The sequence below is a fragment of the Pteronotus mesoamericanus genome, unplaced genomic scaffold (genome assembly GCF_021234165.1).
Source record: "Pteronotus mesoamericanus isolate MK-2021 breed Mesoamerican mustached bat unplaced genomic scaffold, CSHL_Meso_final contig_24, whole genome shotgun sequence".
Lineage (NCBI taxonomy): Eukaryota > Metazoa > Chordata > Mammalia > Chiroptera > Mormoopidae > Pteronotus > Pteronotus mesoamericanus.
The window spans coordinates 8,493,819-8,515,059 of record NW_026555100.1 but is presented as its reverse complement, the minus strand read 5'-3'; the positions used below and the strand labels follow the sequence as shown (position 1 = coordinate 8,515,059).

Here is a 21,241-nt window from a genome sequence, read left to right as displayed (position 1 = left end):
GCTCAGTCTCTCCTCTGCAGGAGGGAGACAGGGAAGCCTATTCCCAAAGTGTTATTATTACCAAAAAAAAGTGGGGCTTGGCTGCCCGCTGCCACCCACGGGCAAATTCCGGAGACAGAGGCTGGTGAAGAAGGAAAGTGGCCTTTATTAAAATGCTGTGCAATTTGGGAAAACAGGGGACTCCCCGTCTCCAGGCTCATCTCTTCTACTAAACACAAACAAAACCCAGCTGTACCCAAAAAGACCAAAGCCCAAAACAATGCCCAGAATACCTGCTGGATCCTCATATGTCCTTTGAAGTCCGAGGTGGCGAAGCAGGCAGCTCTTTGGTTTCAGGCTGCCTCCTGGGGCCCACAGGTGTTGCTGGAGCCACCGTTAGCCTTGCGGCTTCCAGGGCCAGCCAATCCAGCAATCGCTCCAGCCAGCATGCCCACGGAGGTGGTTCCAATAGAGCTCGCCCCTCCCTTCCCTTGGCTTTATCTTACAGCCCCAAATTCCCCACTCCGGGAGAGTCCAGCCCTACAACCAATCCCATCTTTTTCCTAAGCTAGACTGACAGGTCTTGCTCTAACACAGCACCTCCCCTTGCCGCCTTCTTGACCTCTAAGCTATCCGCAGCTACAGGCTCTGGCCCCACCCCCACGCACCACCCAGGAGTAGGAGGGCTTTTCCTTTTGCCAGTCACTCTGGATAGCCGCGTGCGTGCTCAGAGCAATGACTTCCTCTTGCCGCATCTTTGCCGGGGGTGGGGTAACTGTTGTTACACGCCACACTAGCTTAGTTACAGGGGCAACAGGGCAATGCCCCTGCAGCCCCTTCCCTCTACTCCTGCTCGTACTCCCGCACTGGCCAAGTTACTGGTATTGTTATGAGAATTCAATGAGATGAAGTTCCTGGCATCTATCACAGGGAAGGGTTTGGGCCAAACTGAGCTCTTCTTCCCTTCCCTTTCTCTGTCTGAAAGGGAGGTAGGGAAGAAGATGTCACTAACAGCTGCCCACTGCCTTGTATTTGAGAGGACTCTACCATGGTACCTTCTTCAAAACCACACCAGGCTGCTAACACACGCCAGTCTCACATGTCTACTCCTGGCCCTCAGATTGAGGGTCTGCCCTCCCGATGCCACTCATATATCCCAGGCTGGTCTGGTAAGGGGCAGATGGGAGCAACCAGGACCCTCTACAGCCAAGCCATGGTGTGCCATCGGGCCATTGTGTGGCAGGAGGCAGCCAGGCTTGGGAGCGCCCGCTGCTGGGCCCCAACTCAAAGGGCAGGCCTGAGTCACTAGGCTGCACCTCCACCAAGACCCAAGTGAGCAGTAAGTAGGCTTTCTTGTGGCTCCCCTACTGCAGTGGGCAGAGCTAGACATGGAAGGCGGCCTGGAAGCCATGGCAGAAGTTCTTGTTGAAGTAGCCATAGATGGTGGGGTTGGCGCTACTGTTGAGAAAGGCCAGTCAGTGGGCTAAGGGGAAGGAGTAGACAGAGGTCAGGTGCAACTGTGGCTCACTGAGCTGCGGGTGGTGGGTGAGCAGCAGCAGTGCCCAGGGTGGCAGCCAGGACTGTGAAGAAGACTGCCACCACAACCAGCATGTGCATAACCTTGACCTTGTACCAGAGACCCCCACCTGCCTTCCTTGCCCATTTGGCTGGGGCCTGAAGCCTCAACAAGCTTGCAGGCATACATGGCCACAAAGAACGTCAATGGTGCAAGGTAGATGTGGGAAAAGAGCACAGCAGTGCAAACCCGGTGCATGCCCTTCTCAGGCCAGCCCTCCCGATACCTAATAATGGAGGGGGGCGGAAAGGGGGTCAGGGGGCACATACTATTACTGAAACAACGCCCCCCCCCTTTCCTGGAGTCCCTTGGTTCTAGGTCCTTTGCCCGCCACCCTTGAAATTATGGCTCTCAACAGCAGAGTTTGGTGAAAAGGAAAGGAACAATTTATTCAAAAGTTATATAAGTTTTTAATAATGGCTAAATGTCGTTGTTAAAATCTCAAAATCTCTTTAAAACAACCACCAACATACAGTCCTGCCTTCCCCTGCTTTGCCCAGCCAGGCCAGTCAGGGGTACCGTCCTTCAGAAGATAAAGAAGAGACGTCCGGAGCTCAGCTAGGCAGGCCCCTCACGGTTCCAAGCACCGTCTGCTGCATCACTATGATCTCCAGCTCTTAATTCAGAACCATGTAGCATGTTCTCATGGCCCTAACAAGAGTTCTTTCTCCCCTTTTCTTCCTGCACGGTCTTCACATTGTTCTCCCAAGTCTATGTCCCATTCTCTCTCTTGAAGGCCCTGCGTCCCCTTCCCAGTTACATCCCGCTTCCTAAGCTGCTGTTGTATAGCTGTCTGGGTTTTAAACCCCTGTGTGAATCCTCCCCCACAATCCCATCTCAGGCAGGGCCCTAACCAGGGGAGCTGCTTCCCAATGCCCTCCTGGGTTAAAGTTATGCAAACTTTCCTGGTTAGCTGTGTTGATATGCAAAATAGCCATCTTTGCATATTATATATGAAGCTATCCTCCTGTTATTGACGTCCAAAATGACTCTCAATGGCCCTGCTCCCTGTCTCCCATCCCCCCAGGGCAGCCCACGTTGTGTGGGGGTGGGGGGAGAATATCCTATATCTTTCTTGGACACTCCAATTTCTGGACGCCTTTACAAAACCCCGCTGGGGGTTCCTGGCTGTGTCCTCTTACACACCCACTACAATTAGAGTGAGGAGGAGCAGTTGTAGGGCGTCCACCATGAAACGGTGCTCCTCCTGCAAGTCATTGTGACGCAGACGTGCCCATGATGAGCAGGGCCAGGGCCCAAATGACTGCAATGGTGACCAGCCCCTTCTGCAGGGTCAGCTTTTTGCAGAGAGAGTGCACGATGCAGTGGAATCTATGGAAAGGGAGAAAAGAGAAGCAGAGGCTCTAGGAGGGTCCCAGTCATTCCCAGATGAGAGCTCACCCTGACTAAGGGCTGGTTGGTGTGGGCACTTCCCATTCATCCTCACACCTTCATGGCAAATAACAGCTCTGATGCTAATTTGGTTAGTTTGCAAGCAAATTGGTTTCTCACCTGTGAAGAGTCAGCTCTCAGTCTCCGTAGCCAAGGAACAAAGGGAAAAAAATGATTTAAGAAGAGAGTGGGGAAGAAGATACTGCAGGGAGTGTGGGAAACATGAATCCTGTTTGGGCACTTTGATTATCTGGCATGCAGTAGAGCAATCAGTCTGTGCATTCTGTATCTGAGTAGACCAGTTAAGTAGGTTTATCAAAAAAAATTTTTTTAGCTATTTATGTATTCTCCAGAAAGCTTCGCGAATCTACACAACAAGCAGTTTCTATGTCATCTTGGCCAGTGTCCTTCACTATTAGGACAATTGGGTACCATTTCCTCAACTGAACATCTTGAGCAATTATTCTTATACCCTTAATTTACAGTTGAGGAACCTGGGATTCAGAGCATTAAGCAACTGTTTCAAGGTCACGTAGCTAGCAAATAGCAAGGATGAGCCTGGAACCCAGATTTGTTTTGCTCCTCTACGCCATATAAACTAGCAGCGATAAACCCTCACTGTGCATTAAAACCAACTGAAGCATTTCAAGAAATACCTGTGCCCAGTTCTCCTGGCCAAAGATCCCAATCTAATTAGTATGGGAAGGTCACATGGCAATTTAGGGGCAGAACCTGCACTAGAGCACAGGCCTAGAGCTGACTCCCAGCCAGGTGCTCTTCCTACTTCACAAAACTGTGTCCTGCGCTTCTGCCTGGCCACCCGTTCCCCTGCTTGACTGCGCCTTCTACCTTTCCCGTGGCCTGTCTCATGCCTTACTGTCTCAGTCGCTATGACTTTGCCCTACTGGTTTCATAGTATCACACACTTAATAAATTGCCAAAGAACAAATAATTCTTAAAGCATATAGTACTGACTACAGTAAAATATCGGTTAGTGGATGGAGGAGAATCCTGGGGCAGACCAGAAAGGCTTCCTAGAGGATATAAGTTGGAGAATATTGCAAATACCACTGGAAGAGGTTTCACATTCAAATATCAAACAATGAAAAGAAAGTGAAGATCAGTGAAGGAGAGGGACTTCTTACAATTGCTCAGCTAGATAGTGGCCCTGCAGAGACAGGAACCCAGTTGCATTACCCCAGCTGCCTGTATCACTGGGTCACAAAAGACTATGCTTGAGCCCTGGCCGGTGGCTCATTTGGTTGGAGCATCATCCCATACACTAAAAGGTTGTGGGTTCAACTCCCAGTCAGGGCACATACCTAGGTTGCAGGTTCAGTCCCCAGTCAGGATGTGCATAGGAGGCAACCTATTGATGTTTCCTTCTTACATCAATGTCTCTCTCTCAATCTCTCTCTCTCCCTTTCCCTTCCTCTTTCTCTAAAATCAATGGAAATATTCTTGGGTGAGGATTAAAAAAAAAAAAAAAAAGACTGCATTTGATAAAAGCAGTGTAACACAGGAGCTCCGAGCCAGGGAGCTGTACTTGTGTTTGTGATATTCTGTAAAAATCACCCAGAGGACCAGCAAATGTGGACATGCCATTTATTCCTCGCATTACAGGGGAGTGCGCTGATGATGCGGGTCAGGCAAGAGAGACCACACTCCACCTCCAGTCTTGTTGCTACTTGTAGGGGTAGGGAGGGCGGAGCAGCAGTGGAGGGAGCAGCGGTGGGAGCAGCAGTGGCCTGTGAAAGCGCTACATGTCTATGACAAACAAAGGGGCCTTGAGAGGACTGGGACATTCAGATAGAGTTTTCCTTGTGCCTTATGGCTGCTGGCCAGTCAACCATCTGTTCTCTGAGATTATGGAAAGGCCATGTCCTGAGGAACCCCACAAGCAGAGGTGCAACACGATGTGATAAGGACATTAGATTCTACAAAGGGCAGAGAGGACTGTGTATCATGGCAGAGTGAGGAGACTCCTTGGTTTCTCCCCTTAAGGTTATAACAAGTCAGATAACTATAATTCAACAAAGGCTTCCTTGCTCAACACACAAACACATCTGAGAGATCCACGCATTGAGACATCTGAAGGTGGTCAAATCAGAACGAGCAGGAGAGGCAAGAGGGCAGAAGGACAGTGATGGGGACCCACCATGGCCCCAGCTGATGTGGCAGGGAGGAAGGAGTTGGGTTGCAGCCCACACTTGGCATCCCAGAGGGCCAGAAGCAATATTTCTGCCTGAGTAGCCAGCACCAATTGAGACTAAACTCAGGTGGAGACATGACACAGCATTGTGGGAGCAGCAGCAGACTAGCAGCCACCATTACTAGCAGGAAGGTAAAGCGGCAGACTCCCAGACCCACCTCCCCCTGCCCACCTCGCCACACACCCACTGTGGCAGAGCCTGGCAGAACAGTGTCCCCAACCCTTTTGGGGACCAGTTTAAACAGGGACCAGTTTAGTGGAAGACAATTTTTCCAAAGACCATCGGTTGAAGGGGATGGTTTCAGGATGATTTAAGAACATTTTCTTATTTTTTGTACATTTTTGTTTGTTGTACATTTTATTATTATTACTTTGTAATATATAATGAAATAATTATCAACTCACCATAATGCAGAATTAGTGGGAGCCCTTATAATGGGTGTGGAACAAGGTTCAGAGTAGGGTGCAGGCTGAGAGGGCCCCTGGGCACTCCCGCACAAGCCTAGCTTGGGGTCTGGGAAAAGCAACAGCACAGGGATTGAGAGTTATTTTGCATATTAATAATAGCAGGTTAGCTTCATAGTGTTCCTGGGCCAGGGTGATGGGCAAGATTTTCACCCTTGATGTAGCTGGGAGGCAGCTCCCCTCCCCACCCCATTACAGTGCCTGCGTGAGAGTTTGAAGATGGTTCGCTCCACGCCAGCCCGAACTAACTATGGCAGCCAAGAAAGGCAGAGAATAGGGGAGTGCTAGCAGGTGAGGCCAGTTGTGGGAGGAATTGGAAATGGGGTTACGGAGGAGTTTCCAGACTGGGATTTAAACAAAAAGGCTGGCCACCAGGTGGAACGGAAACAATGTGGAGATCATGCAGGAAAAAAAGGGGTTAAAGGACCCTCGCTGGCGGGCCATGAGGAGGTGCCACATGGTTTTGGATTAAGAACTGGAGATCACGGTGACACAGCTGGTGGTGCTGGGAACCGTGGGAGACCTGCCCAGCAGAGCACAGGTTACAGGGGGGAACCTGGAGAAGTGAGCTGCAGACTTCTGTTTTTTCCTTCTGGAGGACTGACTGTACTTCGGACTGCATGCTCTGAGACTGGCCTGACTGGGCAAGGGGGGAGGGCAGGGCTGTGTGTTTGTGGGTGTGTCTTTGTCTCTAAATGGAGTGAGATTTAATGGTAGAATTCTGCCGTTTTTCTACACCTGTATAACTTTCAATTAAATCATTCCTTTCCTTTTTACCAAACTTTGACATTGAGAGCCACAATTCCTACCAGCAGTGGGCAAAAAAGAGCCATAGCTAAAACAAGACCCCAGGGAGGGGGTTGTTTCTGTAATACCCTGAGCTTGTTTTCCTGCAAATAGACCATCCCATCTGGGGGTGATGGGAGACAGTGATACCCTAAGTGTGTTGCTTATGTCCAGTCTAGTCTGTAATCTCATTTTGGTTGCTGTCTCTGCAGAAAACCCTGCTTCATGAAGATAGGATGCTGGAAATGGAAGCAGGCTTTTCAGTGCTTTTGTGGCAACCTCAGGGTATTCCGCCTTGACTTTAATCCAGAACATATGCAGATTTGAAGTTGTCTCAAACATACTTAAAGCTGCCGTCATTTGTGATCTCAAGCAGTTGGCCTTCTTCTTGCATGGACAGAGTCGATCCACCTGGGTTATTCACAAATGGGGCGCGGATTCATTCCTTCCCAGGTCGGGGTCTTTTGTGGTTGGGAAGTAATGCTCAAACTCTTTTGAAAGCTGCAATAGGTGATCAGGCACCAGCTGGGAGAAAGAAAGCCCTGGCTCAGTCTCTTTCAAAAATCTCTGCTAATGTTTGAAACATGTCAAAAATCCCAGTGTTCACTCATCGCCCCCGTAATTCCAGTTTGGCTTTGAATGCAGCCACTTTATCCACCAACTGGAACACAATTTTCCTTCTTCCCTGAAGTAACAGATTGAGTTTCTTGAGCAGTTTGAATATGTCACACAAGTAAGCAAGTTTGCCACCCATTTTGTGTCACTGTAATGTGCTGCCAGTGTGACTGGTTTTCTAAAAGAAATCTCTGGAGCAGCTCTCCTAACTCAAAAACCCAGGCCAGTGATCTACCTTTAGAAACCCATCTCACCTCTACATATAAGAGAAGACGTGTGCACTCTACGTCCTCACAGAGCTGCGTGAACTGACGTGAGTTAAGGGCATGTGCTTTAATGTGACTGATAATTTTCATCCCATCCTGCAAAACGTTAAGTTCAGGTGACATTTTTCGGCCAGCCAGCATTTCTCTGGATGACCCAGTGTGCAGGCTCACATTCAGAAGCGAGCTCTTTGACCCGAGTAGTGACACCCGAAAGCCACCCAGTCATGGCAGCCTCTCCATTCACGCACATACCTACACAAAGTGACCAATTCAGTTTCCTGATATGTAATCATTCTAAGACTTGAATAGTTCTGCAGCAGAGGTGTTGGTTGGCAACAAAAGTGCATATGACACATCTGTCTGAAAAATATATCGCACAAAAACAAGCATTATTGTCTTGTCAACATCGGTAGACTCGTCAACCTGGATAGCGTACCACAGCGACTCATTAATCCTCTCTAACAATGTGCCTCAATATCCTCTGCTATTTCATCAGTTCGTCTAGTTACGGTGCTAGCAGAAAACGAAACATGTGGCACCTTTTGAACTGCAGCCTCTCCTAAAAGTTCACAAGAAATGTCCTTAGCAGCCCCCAGGATCAGCTCTTCACCGACAGCAAAGGGCTTCTTAGCTTTAGCAATGCGATTAGCCACTAAGGGTGATGCTCTCAGTGCATACACGTTTGAGGAAGTGGTGGCCGTCAGTAATTCCTTCTGTTCTTCATGTTTGCACTTTTTTTTCGTTTGGAAAACACCAAAGGCTTGTCTTTAAGTGCAGGGTACTTGATCTCCATGTGGCGAAGCAGTTTTGAAGGTTTCATGGCTTTGTTGGGTAGCCAGTTGCCACATATTATACTAAGAGGGCTTGGAAAATATGAATCCCCTGTTGCGATGAACCCATGATGTAAGTAGGACTCTTGGTATTTTCTTTTAAATTCACCTTTCTTTTTGTTGGCAGTCTTAGAGTCTTCTGCTGTCTTATCATTCTGTCTTTCCCCCTTTTCAAAGAAGCTCTCCAGCAGCATATGTTTTTCACTCATTTTGGTAAGGGTTAGCTTGTGGGCTTACCAAAACTGTGGCTGAGACAAGTACACAGTGCAGGAAAGAGACTTGGGCAGAAGTGGTAAATAAGATAGGCGGGCCACACATGGACTAAAATAAGTGTTGGAGTCTGGCTTAAATCCTGTCACCAGATGCAGCTGTACTATTGAAGTTCATCAACTCTCCACTATAAAGCCTGCCACAAGAGGCAGTTTAATTGTCACTTACCGCTCACTGGTAAGGTTTAATATAAGTCTGCAAGCAATTGATTTATTATGGTCTCTGTGCAGCCAAACCTCTCTGCTAATGATAACTTGTATTCACTGCTGTTCCCCACCTCCAGCATCACTACCTCAGCTCTACCTCAGATCGTCAGGCATTAGGTTCTCATCAGGATCATGCAACCTAGATCCCTCGTGTGCACAGTTCACAGTAGGGTCCACGCTCCTGTGAGAATGGTGTCCAGAAAAAGTGGGTGTGTTGCAGCCTCTGTAGTCTGGGCAGGTCCACTCGGTGCTCAGGTAGACAGAAGAAAATGTGTGGAGCCTTGGCGATGCTTGACATGCCTTCTTTCGGGAGGGTCATACAAGCACAAGCCTGTGTCTGGGGAAATCATATAGGCCATAACGCCCGTGTCTGCGCCGCACACAGACCACAAGCCTGTGTGGAGGGAGTCACACAGGCCACAGGCTCGTGTCCAAGTCAGCACCCCGACTCCCCAGCTCGTCCAAAGCTCCTACCCCTTAAATACTAGCCCTAAACAAAGCAGGCTACAGGATAGAAAGTGAATTAACTCTCAAGAGTTGAGCATGCGAGCCTACTTAAGGCTACAGGGCAATTTATCACATCCAGGCTCAAGGCCGTGAGACCCGGGCTCAAGGCTGTGGGAACACTGCTTTATCAGTCTTCTTCAAAGCTGTGAGGAGCTGCTCCCTCCTGTTACCCATGCATCTGGGTGAGAGAGCCAGACTGCCTCCACCTACCCTACAATGGGTGTAGCCATAATTATATCAGATAAAATAGATTTTAAGATAAAAAAGGGAACAAGGGACAAAGATGGACACTTTGTAATGATAAAGGGGACAATTATTAAGGAGACATAACACTTGTCAATATATACAAGGGTGAGCACTGGCTGGTGTGGATTGAGTGCCAGCCTGCAAATCAAAGGGTCACCGGTTCCATTCCCAGTCTAGGGCACATGCCTGGGCTGCAGAACAGGTCCCCAGTAGGGAGCGCACCAGAGGCAACCACATATTGATGCTTCTCTCCTACTCTTTTTCCCTGCCTTCCCTTCTCTCTAAAAAATTAAAATACACACACACACACACACACACAAACACAAACACATACACACTCAAGGGTGGGCAAAAGTAGGTTTATATTTGTTAGTATGGAAATAATACAATAATTAATAAATAATACAAGAATAAACTCTGTGTTACTTGTACTCACAACTGTAAATCTACTTTTGCCCACCTTTGTGCGCACCCAACCTGGGAGATCCAAAATATATAAAGCAATTACTAACAGACCTAAAGGGAGAAACTGACAGAAATACAATTATAACAGGGGACCTGAATATTCCATTGACAATAATAGATAGGTCATTTAAACAAAAAGTCAATACTATCAGCCTTAAATAACACATGGGCTTAATATTTATAGAGCTCAACTGTAAACTTACTGTGGTCCCTACTTCTTCTCAAGTGTACATAGAACATTCTCAAGGGTAGACCATATGTTGGGACATAAAGCTAGGCTCAATAAATTTAAGTAAAAAGATTGAAATCATACCAAGCATATTTTCCAACCACAACAGTATGAAACTGGAAATTAACTACAAGAAGAATGCTGGAAAAACCACAAATGTGTGGAGATTAAACATGCCACTGAACAACTATTAGGTTAAAGAAAAAATAAAGAAGAGATCAAAAGATACCCAGAGACAAATGAAAATGACAATATGACATGCCAAAATTTTGAAGATAAAGAAGTTTTAGCATTACAGGTATACCTCAAGAAACAAGAAAAAATTCAGAATTGAAAGAGAATTTACAATGGACCCCACAGAAATACCAAGGATTATACAAAAATATTATGAAAGGCCATACACCACCAAATTTGATAACCTAGAAGAAATGGATGAGTTCTTAGAAATATATAACCCTGATAGACTGAACCATGAACAACAGAAAAACCTAAATAAACCATTCACTAGTAAGGAAATTGAAACAATCATCAAAAACCTTCCAAAAAACCAAAAGTCCAGACCAGGTGGCTTCACTCATGAATTCTACCAAACATTCAAAGGAGGATTAATACCTTTCCTTCTCAAACTCTTCCAAAGAACTGAATAAGAGGAAATAGTTTGTTTTGGGAGGGAGTTATACAAAATGAACTTTATTTAACATTTAATAAAGCAGACAATCTTTGTTCCCAGTCTCTGCCCAGAGAAATGCAAATGGAATGGAGGGCAGGACATTTTTAAAGGATAAAGAATAAGAAACAAGGAAAGGAAAACAGAAAATGAAAGAAGAACAAGAAACTAAGTGTAGAGCCAAGAGCTTGTATGGTGGTTGGGGTTGGCAGGCTATACTGTGTTTCTGGTCAAGTAGGACATTTATAGGAACATGAAATTAATCTAAATTTCAGTTTGCTTACATAGCACCATGAGCAGGAGCAGCTCCATCTTGGGCCTAAAAATTTATTTCAAGAATCCTTACTGAAGCTTCTCCCGATTCCCCCAGGCATTTTTTGACCCTTCAGCAGTTTTCCCATTGCACACTGTCTGCACCCCATGAAAGTAATTTTTTATTTGTCCTCTTTTAAACTCCATAGTTGACTGTGAACTGCTTGAGGAAAAGCTTGTGCTTTTCATCTTTGCATCCACAGTCCTAACATAGTTCCTAGTGGACAGTAAGTGCAGGTACAAAACTTCATAAAATACCAACTGTCAACAGAAGTTAATAATCTGGGAGTACCGTTTGAAGGTCTGTTTTTCCTTGTATTGAAAATTATGAGTCTGAGGGAATATCTCTTAACTTATTTTATGAGGCCAACATTACCCTAATACCAAAACCATGCAAGGACAACACACACACACGCAAAATTACAGGACATACATGCAAAAATCTATGACCATAGATGCAAAAATCCTAAACAAAATACTAGCAAGTCGAACACAATAATACATTAAAAGGATAATGTATCATGATGAAGTGGGATTCCATCCAGGAATACAAACATGATTTAACATATACAAACATATCAATGTGATACACCACTAACAAAATAAAAGATAAAAATCATATATCGGTAGATGCAGAAAAAGCGTTCAACAACATACAGCATCCACTTATGATTTTAAAACGCTCAAAACAGATGTAGAAGGAAACTACCTTAACATAATGGGGGCCATATATTACAAACCCTCAGCTAATACCATATTCAATGGTGAAAAACTGAAAGCTTTTCCTCTAAAATCAAGAACAAGACAAAGATGCCCACCCTCACCAGTGTTATTTATCATAGTACTGGAAGTCCGGCCAGAACAATCAAACAAGAAAAAGAAATAAAAGGTATCCATATTGGGGGTGAAGAAGTAAAACTGTCACTATTCACAGATGGCATGAGTTTATATATAGATAATCCAAAAGACTACACCAAAAGGCTATTAGAAACAATAAACAAATACAATAAAGTTAAAGGATATCAATAATCAATATTGAAAATCAATATACAAAAATCTATTGCATTCCTATATACTACTAATAAAATATCAGAAAAAGAAAACAATCTCATTTACAACTGCAAAAAAAAGATAAAATACCTAAGAATAAACTTAAAGGAAATGAAGGAACTGTACACTGAAGACTATAAAACATTATTGAAAGAAGATACAAAGAAATGGAAAGATATCCATGTTTATGGATTGGAAGAATTAACATTATTAAAGTGTCCATATTACCTAAAGCAATATACATATTTAATGCAATCCACTTCAAAATCCCAATGGTATTTTTCACAGAAATAAAATTTAAAATCTTCAAATGTCTATGGAGCCACAAAAAAATCCCAAAACAGCCAAAACAATCATGAGAAAAAAGAACAGAGGTATCACACTCCCTGATTTGTTGTGCTATAAAGTTACAATAATTATAACAGTATGATATTGACAAAAAAAAAAAACAAAACAGACATGCAGACCAATGGAACAGAATTGAGAGCCCAGAAAAAAAATCTATACATACAAGTACAAGAAATCTTTGAAAAAGGAGTCAAAAAAGTACAATGTAGAAAAAAAAGCCTTGGCCCTGGCTGGGTAGTTTATTTGGTTAGAACATCATCCCAAAACATCAAGGTTGTGGGTTCAATCGCTGGTCAGGGCACAAACAAGGATCAATCAATAAATGCATAAGTAAGTGGAACAAAAAAATTAATGTTTCCCTCCCACTCTCTGTTTCTGTCTCTGTCTGTTTCTCTCTCTCTAAAAAAAAAAATAATAATTTTTAAAAAAAAGCCTCTTCAATAAACAGAGCTGGGAAAACTAGAAAGACACACACAAAAGAATGAAACTAGAAGATTTGTCCAGTCAGGATGGCAGCACAGCTAAACGCGGCTCACCTCATCATAAAATCACATCAAAATTACAACTAAATTATAGAACAACCATCACTTAGAACCAGTAGAAATCAAGCTGAATGGAAGTCTGACAGCTACAGAATTAAAGAAACAACATCCATCCAGAGTGGTAGGAGGGGCAGAGACACGGAATGGACTGGTCCCACATTCATGTTTGGTGGATAAAAATTCAAAAGGCATATCTCAGAGATGAGGAGTCCCAGCCCCACACCAGGTTCCCCGGCCTAGGGTTCTAGTGCCAGAAAGATAAATCCCGATTACTTCTGGCTGCAATATCCAGCAGGGATTGAGTAGGTGGAAGAAACTTCTCAGTCCCAAGCAGTTCCTCTTAAAGAACCCACACACAAACTTACTCAGACTCACTCTCTCTGAGCTCCATCACCCAGGTAGCAACTTGAAAGGCACCAGTGGCATACAGGGAAGAACTGAAGTATCTGGCATCAAGGCGAGAACTGGGGGACAGCTTTCTCCCAGACAGAAGGGCAAGAAGACTCACAGAGCCTGCAGGCAGGTGCCATATTTGAGACTCCATCAACCTGGCTAACACTGCCCAGCCCTGGAGATCCCCTGAGGCTCCATCACATCCAATTTATAGCCGTTAACAGTAGCTTTTCCATATGAATGGCTGGTTTTGGCTCAAGCTTCACAACTTCCTAAATCCTCTCAAACAAGCAACAACCAGCCTCAGTGAGCTCCCAGTCTCTATACCTATTGCTAAGTGGTCCCGGGCCTGGCACTAGCAGCAGCCAGCTTAAATTCACAGCTTGACTTCACCTAGGAATCTCCAAGCCAGCAAAAGTAGCAGCCATCTCAGATTGCTCTATAGCTCAGGCAGCATGACCCTGGGCAAAGCACAGTTAGGGGTTGACCTTGACCTTCACCACCCAGGAAACCCCAGGGCCTGTGCCCCCAGTGGACAGCTACAGACCACATGGGAGCACCACCACCCTGCCCCTGAACAGCTGATCCTCCATGGACCATGGAGGATGGTGGTCAGTGGTCACAGCCAACCCTTGCAACTGACTGGCCTGGGTAAATCCCTTTCATTGACCTGCCAGCAGCAACCAAGTTTCAACTATAAGAGGAGGGTATACTCAACCCACATGAAGGGCACACCTCAAGTACCCACGTTGAGTTATAGGGGAGGCTGTGCCACTGGACCCTACAGGACACCTGCTGCATTAGGCCACACTACCAAGACACAGAGTCATAGCAGCTCTACCTAATACATAGAAACAAGCACAGGGAAGCTGCCACAATGAAGAGACAAAGAAACATGGCCAAAATGAAAGAACAGATCATAACTCCAGAGAAACACCTAAACAAATGGAGATAAGCAATCTTTCAGATTCAGAGTTCAAAACACTGGTTATAAAGATGCTCAAGGAACTTAGTGAGGACTTCGAAATTATAAAAAAGATCCAGTCAGAAATGAAGGATACACTCATTAAAATAAAGAACAATTTACAGGGAAACAACAGTAGAGTGAATGAAGCTGAGAATCAAACCAATGATTTGGAACATAAGGAAACAAAAAACAACCAATCAGAACAACAAGAAGAAAAAAGAATCCAAAAAAATGAGGAGAGTATAAGCAGCCTAACATTTAGAATCAAAAAGCAGATAGAGAGCTTCCCAGACAAGAAAAGACTAAAGGAGTTCATCATCACCAAATCATTATTATATAAAATGTTAAAGGGACTTACTTAAAAAAAGAAGATCAAAACTTTGAACAATAAAATGGCAATAAATGTATATCTATCAAAACTAGAGTATGAAAAACAAACTATGCAAACAAGAACAGAGAGAGAATCATGGATACAATGAGTATTTTGATGGTTGCCAGATGGGAGGAGGGTGTGGGGGACGGGCGAAGAAGTGAGGGGGTTAAGAAGTACAAATAGGTAGTTACAGAATAGCCATGGGAATGTAGAGTCCAGTATAGAAAATGGAGTGGCCAAAGAACTTATACACATGACCCATGGGCATGAACAATGTGTGGGGATTGCCTGAGGGAGGGAGGGTGCTGGGTGAAGGGGAGCAAAGGAGAAAAAATTAGGACAATTGTAATAGCATAAATAATAGAATACAATTTTTTTAAAAGAGTGAAACTAGACTGCTATCTGACACCATGCACAAAAATTAGCTCAGAATGGATTGAAGACTTTACTATAAGACATAAAAAAATAAAATACACGGAAGGAAACATAGGCACTAAACATAATAGGCTTTAGTCTCAGAGAGTCTTGTGATTTTGACCCCAAGGCAAGGGGAAAAGATGCTACACAGCTAAAGAAACCATCAAGAAAACAAAAAGGCAATCAACCCAATGGGAGAAGATATTTGCAAATGATACTTAAAGAAGGAGGTATATATTCAAAATATATAAGAACTCATACAACCCAGCAACAAAAAAACAAATAACTAGATTAAAATAATGGGCAAAGGACCTATCTGTTTTCACATAGCCAGCAGATCTATGAAAAGATGCTCGAATGTGAAGGGGGTCAAATACATGGTGATGGTAGGAGACAAGACTTTGGGCGGTGAACAGACAATGGGATATATAGATGCTATATTATAAAGTTGTACACCTGAAATGTATATAATGTTATTAACCAATGTTACCCCAAGAAATTTAATAAAAATAAGTAAACACATAGAAAGGGTGGGGCTAAGAAGTGCCTGTATTGGGAAGAGGATATGGAGTTGGGTGTGAGGTAAGAAATAAATAAAATTAAATTAAGAGCTGACATTTGGACCCAGTGCCAGATAGTGTACACCAGGTTTACCAGCAGAAGCTCACTGAAGCCTTCCGGCCGCCCTATAGGGCATTGTCCATTTTACAGATGAAAATCTGAGGCTTGGATTGGTCAAGTAACTTAGTGAAAGGGCTCATGAGAGGGAGGCGGACTTACTGCAGTTAGAGCAGTGTTCTGTGCTTGCAAAGCCTCCTTGGCCTTTGGCTCCCTTCCATGCTCATCAGAGAACCTGATGGATCCTGAGGCTTGAAAGACTAGAAATAGCTGGTGATGGAGTGGAGATGGGGAGCCAGTAGGGCCTGGACTGCCAGGGACCTGAAGAAAGGCCGTAGAGGTGGAGTAAGAAGCAGGGGGATGCCCCTCCTCCCCGGCCATACTAAAGCCCACCTTTTACGCTGGCGCCCCTGCTCAGAGTCATGGGTGGTAGGACTCATGCTGCCCAGGAAACAAGGAATGTCTTCAAGCTCCTCCTAGGCCCCAGGAATCCTTATTAAACCTCCTTAGGAGCTGCCTCCAGGCCTTTCTGAAAGGAGGGGGCATTTTCCTCTGCAGGTCCTTCAATTCTAGAGGGCAGCCTTCCCTTTATTGCTCAGGATTCAGCCCTACCCACTGCGGCGCAGACCCAGCCTTCCCCCAGGGAAGACAGTGGCTCTTTCCAGCACCACGCCCAGTCAACCCAGGACACCCTGGGTAGGAACTCTCTCACCTTTTCACGGCAATGGCCACCAGTGTGAAAATGGGAGCCAACACAGAGATGCCCTGCACCGAGCCACTCATCTTGCACGTGGCATTGTCAACAGACCACCCTGCAATGACAGAGGCTGCCACAGAATAAGATATCTCCTCTACAAAGGGCCAAGGGCCTCAGACCATCTAAGCCAGTCCCCTCTGTGATTTGGATCTTCCCTCTATGTCCTGGCAGGCAGTCCCCTCATCTCTTCTTACATGCTTCCAGGAATGAGGAACTGACCATCCATTACCACCATAGACAGCTCTGACTGTTAGAGAGACAGTCTTTTTATCAACCATAGATTTCTTTCCATGAGCTTTGGATCCATCCAGCCCAATGCAGTTGGTAAGAATGCATACAAAGCAAAAGACACACACTACATTTAATAGAATGTTTGCTATGGGGAAGGGGATTTAGAGCAGTGTAGGGGTATAGAAGGGAATGAATAAATAAAAAAAATAAGCAAGGGGCTTTACAATAGAGTGAAGTCACATGGTGCCATGAACTAGGGATGTGACAAATTCAACCATCTGGACCTGTGTTCTGAAAAAAAGAGAAAGAGAAAGAGAAAGACAGGGAGGGAGAGAGAAAGGAAAGTGAAGGAGAGAGAAAAAGAAGGGAAGGAAAGAAAAGGACAAAAAAGTCATATGAAGTTTTATTTTAAGGCAGAACATTCTATTAAAAACAACTCCTCAATACCCATCAAAAAGAGACTGGTTAAATACATTGTAACACATCCATACAATGGAACTCTAAGCAGTTGTAAGAAGAATGAAACTGTTTAATTTATTAACATAAAATAATTTCATGTAAATTAATTTTAACAAATTCTATTTACAACATACATGCTATATGTTTAAGCAGAGAAAGGGTGAAAGTGTAGAATTGACTGGAAGGTTAGCATTTTTAAAAAATTTGTTTGTACTTGTACGAAATACTTCTGTAAAGAGACACAGGAAACAGGCAACATTGTTCTCCTAGAGAGGAACTGGTGGAGGGGACATTTTTCACTGGATACCTTTGGGAGATATTTATTATCGAACTATGTGGATGTGTTATCTATTAAATTTTTTTTAATATAGGCATGTAAAACCACCTTAACCAACTGGTGATCTCATCATGTCATTGTTGACTGGTGTGTGTGTCTGTATGTGTGGACATGTATGCATATGTGTGTGTCTTGGTGTGTTGGGAAGAAAAATGCACAGTGTATGTTCGGCAGCCCTGAAAGAACCTGGGATTCAGCAGTGGGTAAAGGTCGCATTAGGCAGGGCCGGTATATCTGAGGGGAAGCTGACGGCCCCAGCTCCACTCTGCTGGGTTCTAGAACCTATAGAAACTAGGACTGTACCTTCCCTGCCCCAAGTCAGGTAAGTCACTCTGAAGGGGGCTCTGAGCTCAGAACCTTTAGGCTCGGACCTCTAGGGGTCTCCACAGCTCTGGAAACCCAGAGTCCCAGGGTCTGGGGAGGCTTATTCTGGAACAGAGGAGAGGGTAGATGACGGGGGATCTTTCTCTCATTTGAAAATGAACAGGCAGGAATTTAGTGGTCAGGTGCTCTAGTTCTGCTTGCAGTATTCTAATAAATCCCTTCTAGATGGTCAGCCAGTCCCTACTTAGACACTCGCAGTGACGGGATGCTCACTACCTGTAGGATAGACTGTCTTTCTTTGGAGAACATTTCATGTAAGTGGATTTTTAGGTCCTTTCAGAAGAAATCTGCCTCCCTACCACTTCTTCCTACTGGTTCTAGTTCTGCGCAAGAGAGCTACCTGGGAAAGTAAGGTTGAATGGTACAGGTATTAGTAATATGGGTGTGAGAATGTGGGACTTGAAACTTAGCTGTGTAACTACGGGCTTGTCCCTTAATCACGCTGAGCATCAGTTTCCTCATCGATAATAATAATACATACCTCACTGGATTGTTGTGAGGATTAATTAAGATAATGCAGGAAGAGTAAGTCACACAAGACCAGGAGAAAGAAAATGATTAATTCATTGTATCTATTATTCTAGATTAATCCCTCAACCACAGGACTATCTTGAGAGTTTGAGACAGTGGCGTCCTGGCCAAGAGGCCAGGGCAGCAATGATTTCAGGGAAGGGCACTCCCACTGCCTCCTGTGTCTACGCTCACCAGTGGTGAGGTCGTCCACAAGGGCAGTAGGCACGCGGAAGATGCCCACCGATGGCCAGGTTGACAAGGAGCATGTTGGTGACAGTGCGCATGCGCCGGTTCTTAAGCGCGGTGAAGCTGACCAGGGTGTTGCCCACCATGCGGAGGAGGAAGATGAGCACGTGGGCCGCAGTGAACACGGCTGCCCTGGTGAGCAGTGCTGGCAGTAGCAGGAGAAGGTGAGGTTTGCAGGTGGGGTGGCCTCGGCGTGACTCCCATTCTGGCTTGGGGGCCAGCTGCTTTGGAGGCTGGGAGGGCTCCCCTAGGAGCGAAGGAGCATATGGGTCCAGTCCTAGGCGAAGAAGACATGACTGACCTCTCACCACCGATGAGAACCTTCTGTTCTCCAAGCCCTGACCATGCCCTACTGCCCCGATCATGTGTTCGACTCCAGCCGTCACTGGATCCAACACTTTCACCCACAGCCGCTCACACCCTGATCTCAGACGTCCCAACCTGTCTCCCCCAACTGCTCATTTCCCAATGTCGGCTGTTCTCCGTTTGCAATCAACACCTCTCTGCCCCGTCTACCCTATTTTGCCGTGTATAATGAGCACTTTTTTGCCCGAATTTTTGAGGGAAAAATAAGGATGCACATTATACATGGGTAGTACTAATTTCGTATCTATATAAATGTTTTTAATTCTTTTATTTATGCTTATGCGTTAAAAGCATACCTCTAGAAAACAATGATATCTGTATGCAAAATAATACTGTGTAATACGATAATTGTTTTTTTTTTCTAAATATAAATAAATAAATAATGGGATTAAAAAACTAAAACAAAAGATTTTTCTCCTGAAAGTTTGGGCCAAAAACGTGGGTGTGCATTATATACAGCAAAACACAGGTATGCTCAGTCCTTCTCAGTCCTGCTCTCTGCCCCAGGCCGACAGCCGAGAGGCTGACCTGTAAGGACCATATCACCCAGGTTCCCTTGCCCTCTGACTTCTGATTGGGTTCAGCCAATGGGAGACACTGAGGGAGACTGAAGGACTGGAGAAGAGAGAAGTCAGAGGATTCATCTCTGCCTCCCTCTCTGCCTGGCCCATTTCTGCCTGTGGGGCTGTGTTTATGGGTACATCTCCTGTTAGGGGACTCATCGTCCATGAATCTAGAGCTCTTGCAGGGCCACAGAGACACTGTTCCCTTTCTGCACCAGCAGCTTCCTGTGCTTGCCAGTCCCAGGGGTACTTCACCATCCCCTGGCTGGTTCTCTTGTCTCCTCTTACCCCTGTAAAGTCCTCTGTTAAACTCTCTTCAGTTAAACCCTTTCTGAGTGTACCATGTATTTTCTTCTGGGACCCTGACTGTTATACCCTCAAAATCTTCGATGTCCTTCCTCACCATCTCCTCCACAGAACTTTGGCTGGGAGAATGAAAGGAGCAATTAAATTCACCAGAAGGACATCCAAAACCAAGGCCACCACCCATCCTTCACCTTCTCCCATCATGGTGATCAGCTGCTTCATTGCACAGCATTTAACAAAGCACTTCCATCTCCATTATTTAATCTAACCCCCTCCCCCGCCTCCACAAGCCACCACATGAGGTAAACACGTCAGGTATTAGCCCCATTTCAAATGGGAGAACAGGGCTCAGGGGGGTTCCGTGACTTGCTCAGGTGGCACAGGGCTATGCGGCAGAGCTGGCCCTGCCCTGAGTGTCTCTGAATCTGTTCCAGGCTCCACTGTGTGTTTCTCTAGCCACACTTGGAAGGGAGGGGCTCAGTGTCCAACCACAACTCTGCTGCGAAGTCATTAGATGTAGTGGTTAATGATGCTGTCTGATACACTCTCCTCCTGCCTTCCTCTGGGACTGAATGTGGCCTGATCCTGGGGATGAAGAGTCTTCAGGGAGTCTTCTGTCACATCCAGAGCTCAGCCACTGGCCTGCAGGCCTCCTGGAGGGTTGGGACCTAGAGACTAGACAGGCCTTGTGGGAGGACCAGGCCCAATGAGCTGGCACCATTGGGCTGCAGGGACCAGCAGGTGCCGAGGGGCAGAGCACCTGCTGGCAGAGGAAGAAGCTCGAGTTTCCAGTGCACAGTGAAGGGAGGAGATAACGCTCTCCTGTGTTGGCCCTTCCAGGAGCTTCTAATTGTACCCAAACATCTTTATTTTCATATGGAAAATGTCAAATGTACAAAAGAGAATGCTATACTGAACATATACAAGAGAACGTAGCTTAATGAACATTAGAAGAAAGAAGAGTATAAAGAACCCCCATGTATAAATCATCCTCTTTCCACAACGATCAACTCAAGGCCAATCTTGTTACACCAAACTCCCACCTCTCTTTGCATTATTTTGAAGCAAATATCACATGACTTTTTTTCATCGATAATATTTCAGCTTGTATCTCTAAAAAATAGGACTCAAAAAAACCCCATAAGCACAGTATCATTATCACACCTAATAAAATGAACAATTATGTCATAATATTATCAATTATCCAGCATCTGACATTCAAAATTCCTTGATTTTAACATAATTTTAAAATAATTGGCTCGTTTGAGTGAGGGTCCAAATGAGATTTCTGTTTCTATTATCTATTATTATGTGGCAAACCACTGCAAAGCTCAGCGGTGCAGCAGTG

General features: G+C 45.1%; 1 protein-coding gene across 1 annotated transcript; it reads right to left on the bottom strand.

Moving 5' to 3' along the window:
- Nucleotides 1-1,126: 1,126 nt before the first annotated feature.
- Nucleotides 1,127-20,077, bottom strand: NPFFR1 (neuropeptide FF receptor 1). The gene is given in 11 exon segments (XM_054572399.1): nucleotides 1,127-1,246; nucleotides 1,248-1,560; nucleotides 1,562-1,630; nucleotides 1,632-1,781; nucleotides 2,786-2,887; nucleotides 16,444-16,543; nucleotides 18,605-18,654; nucleotides 18,656-18,791; nucleotides 18,794-18,885; nucleotides 18,887-18,905; nucleotides 19,963-20,077. Coding segments are annotated over 11 exon segments (1,266 nt in total).
- Between the last annotated feature and the right edge of the window lie 1,164 nt (nucleotides 20,078-21,241).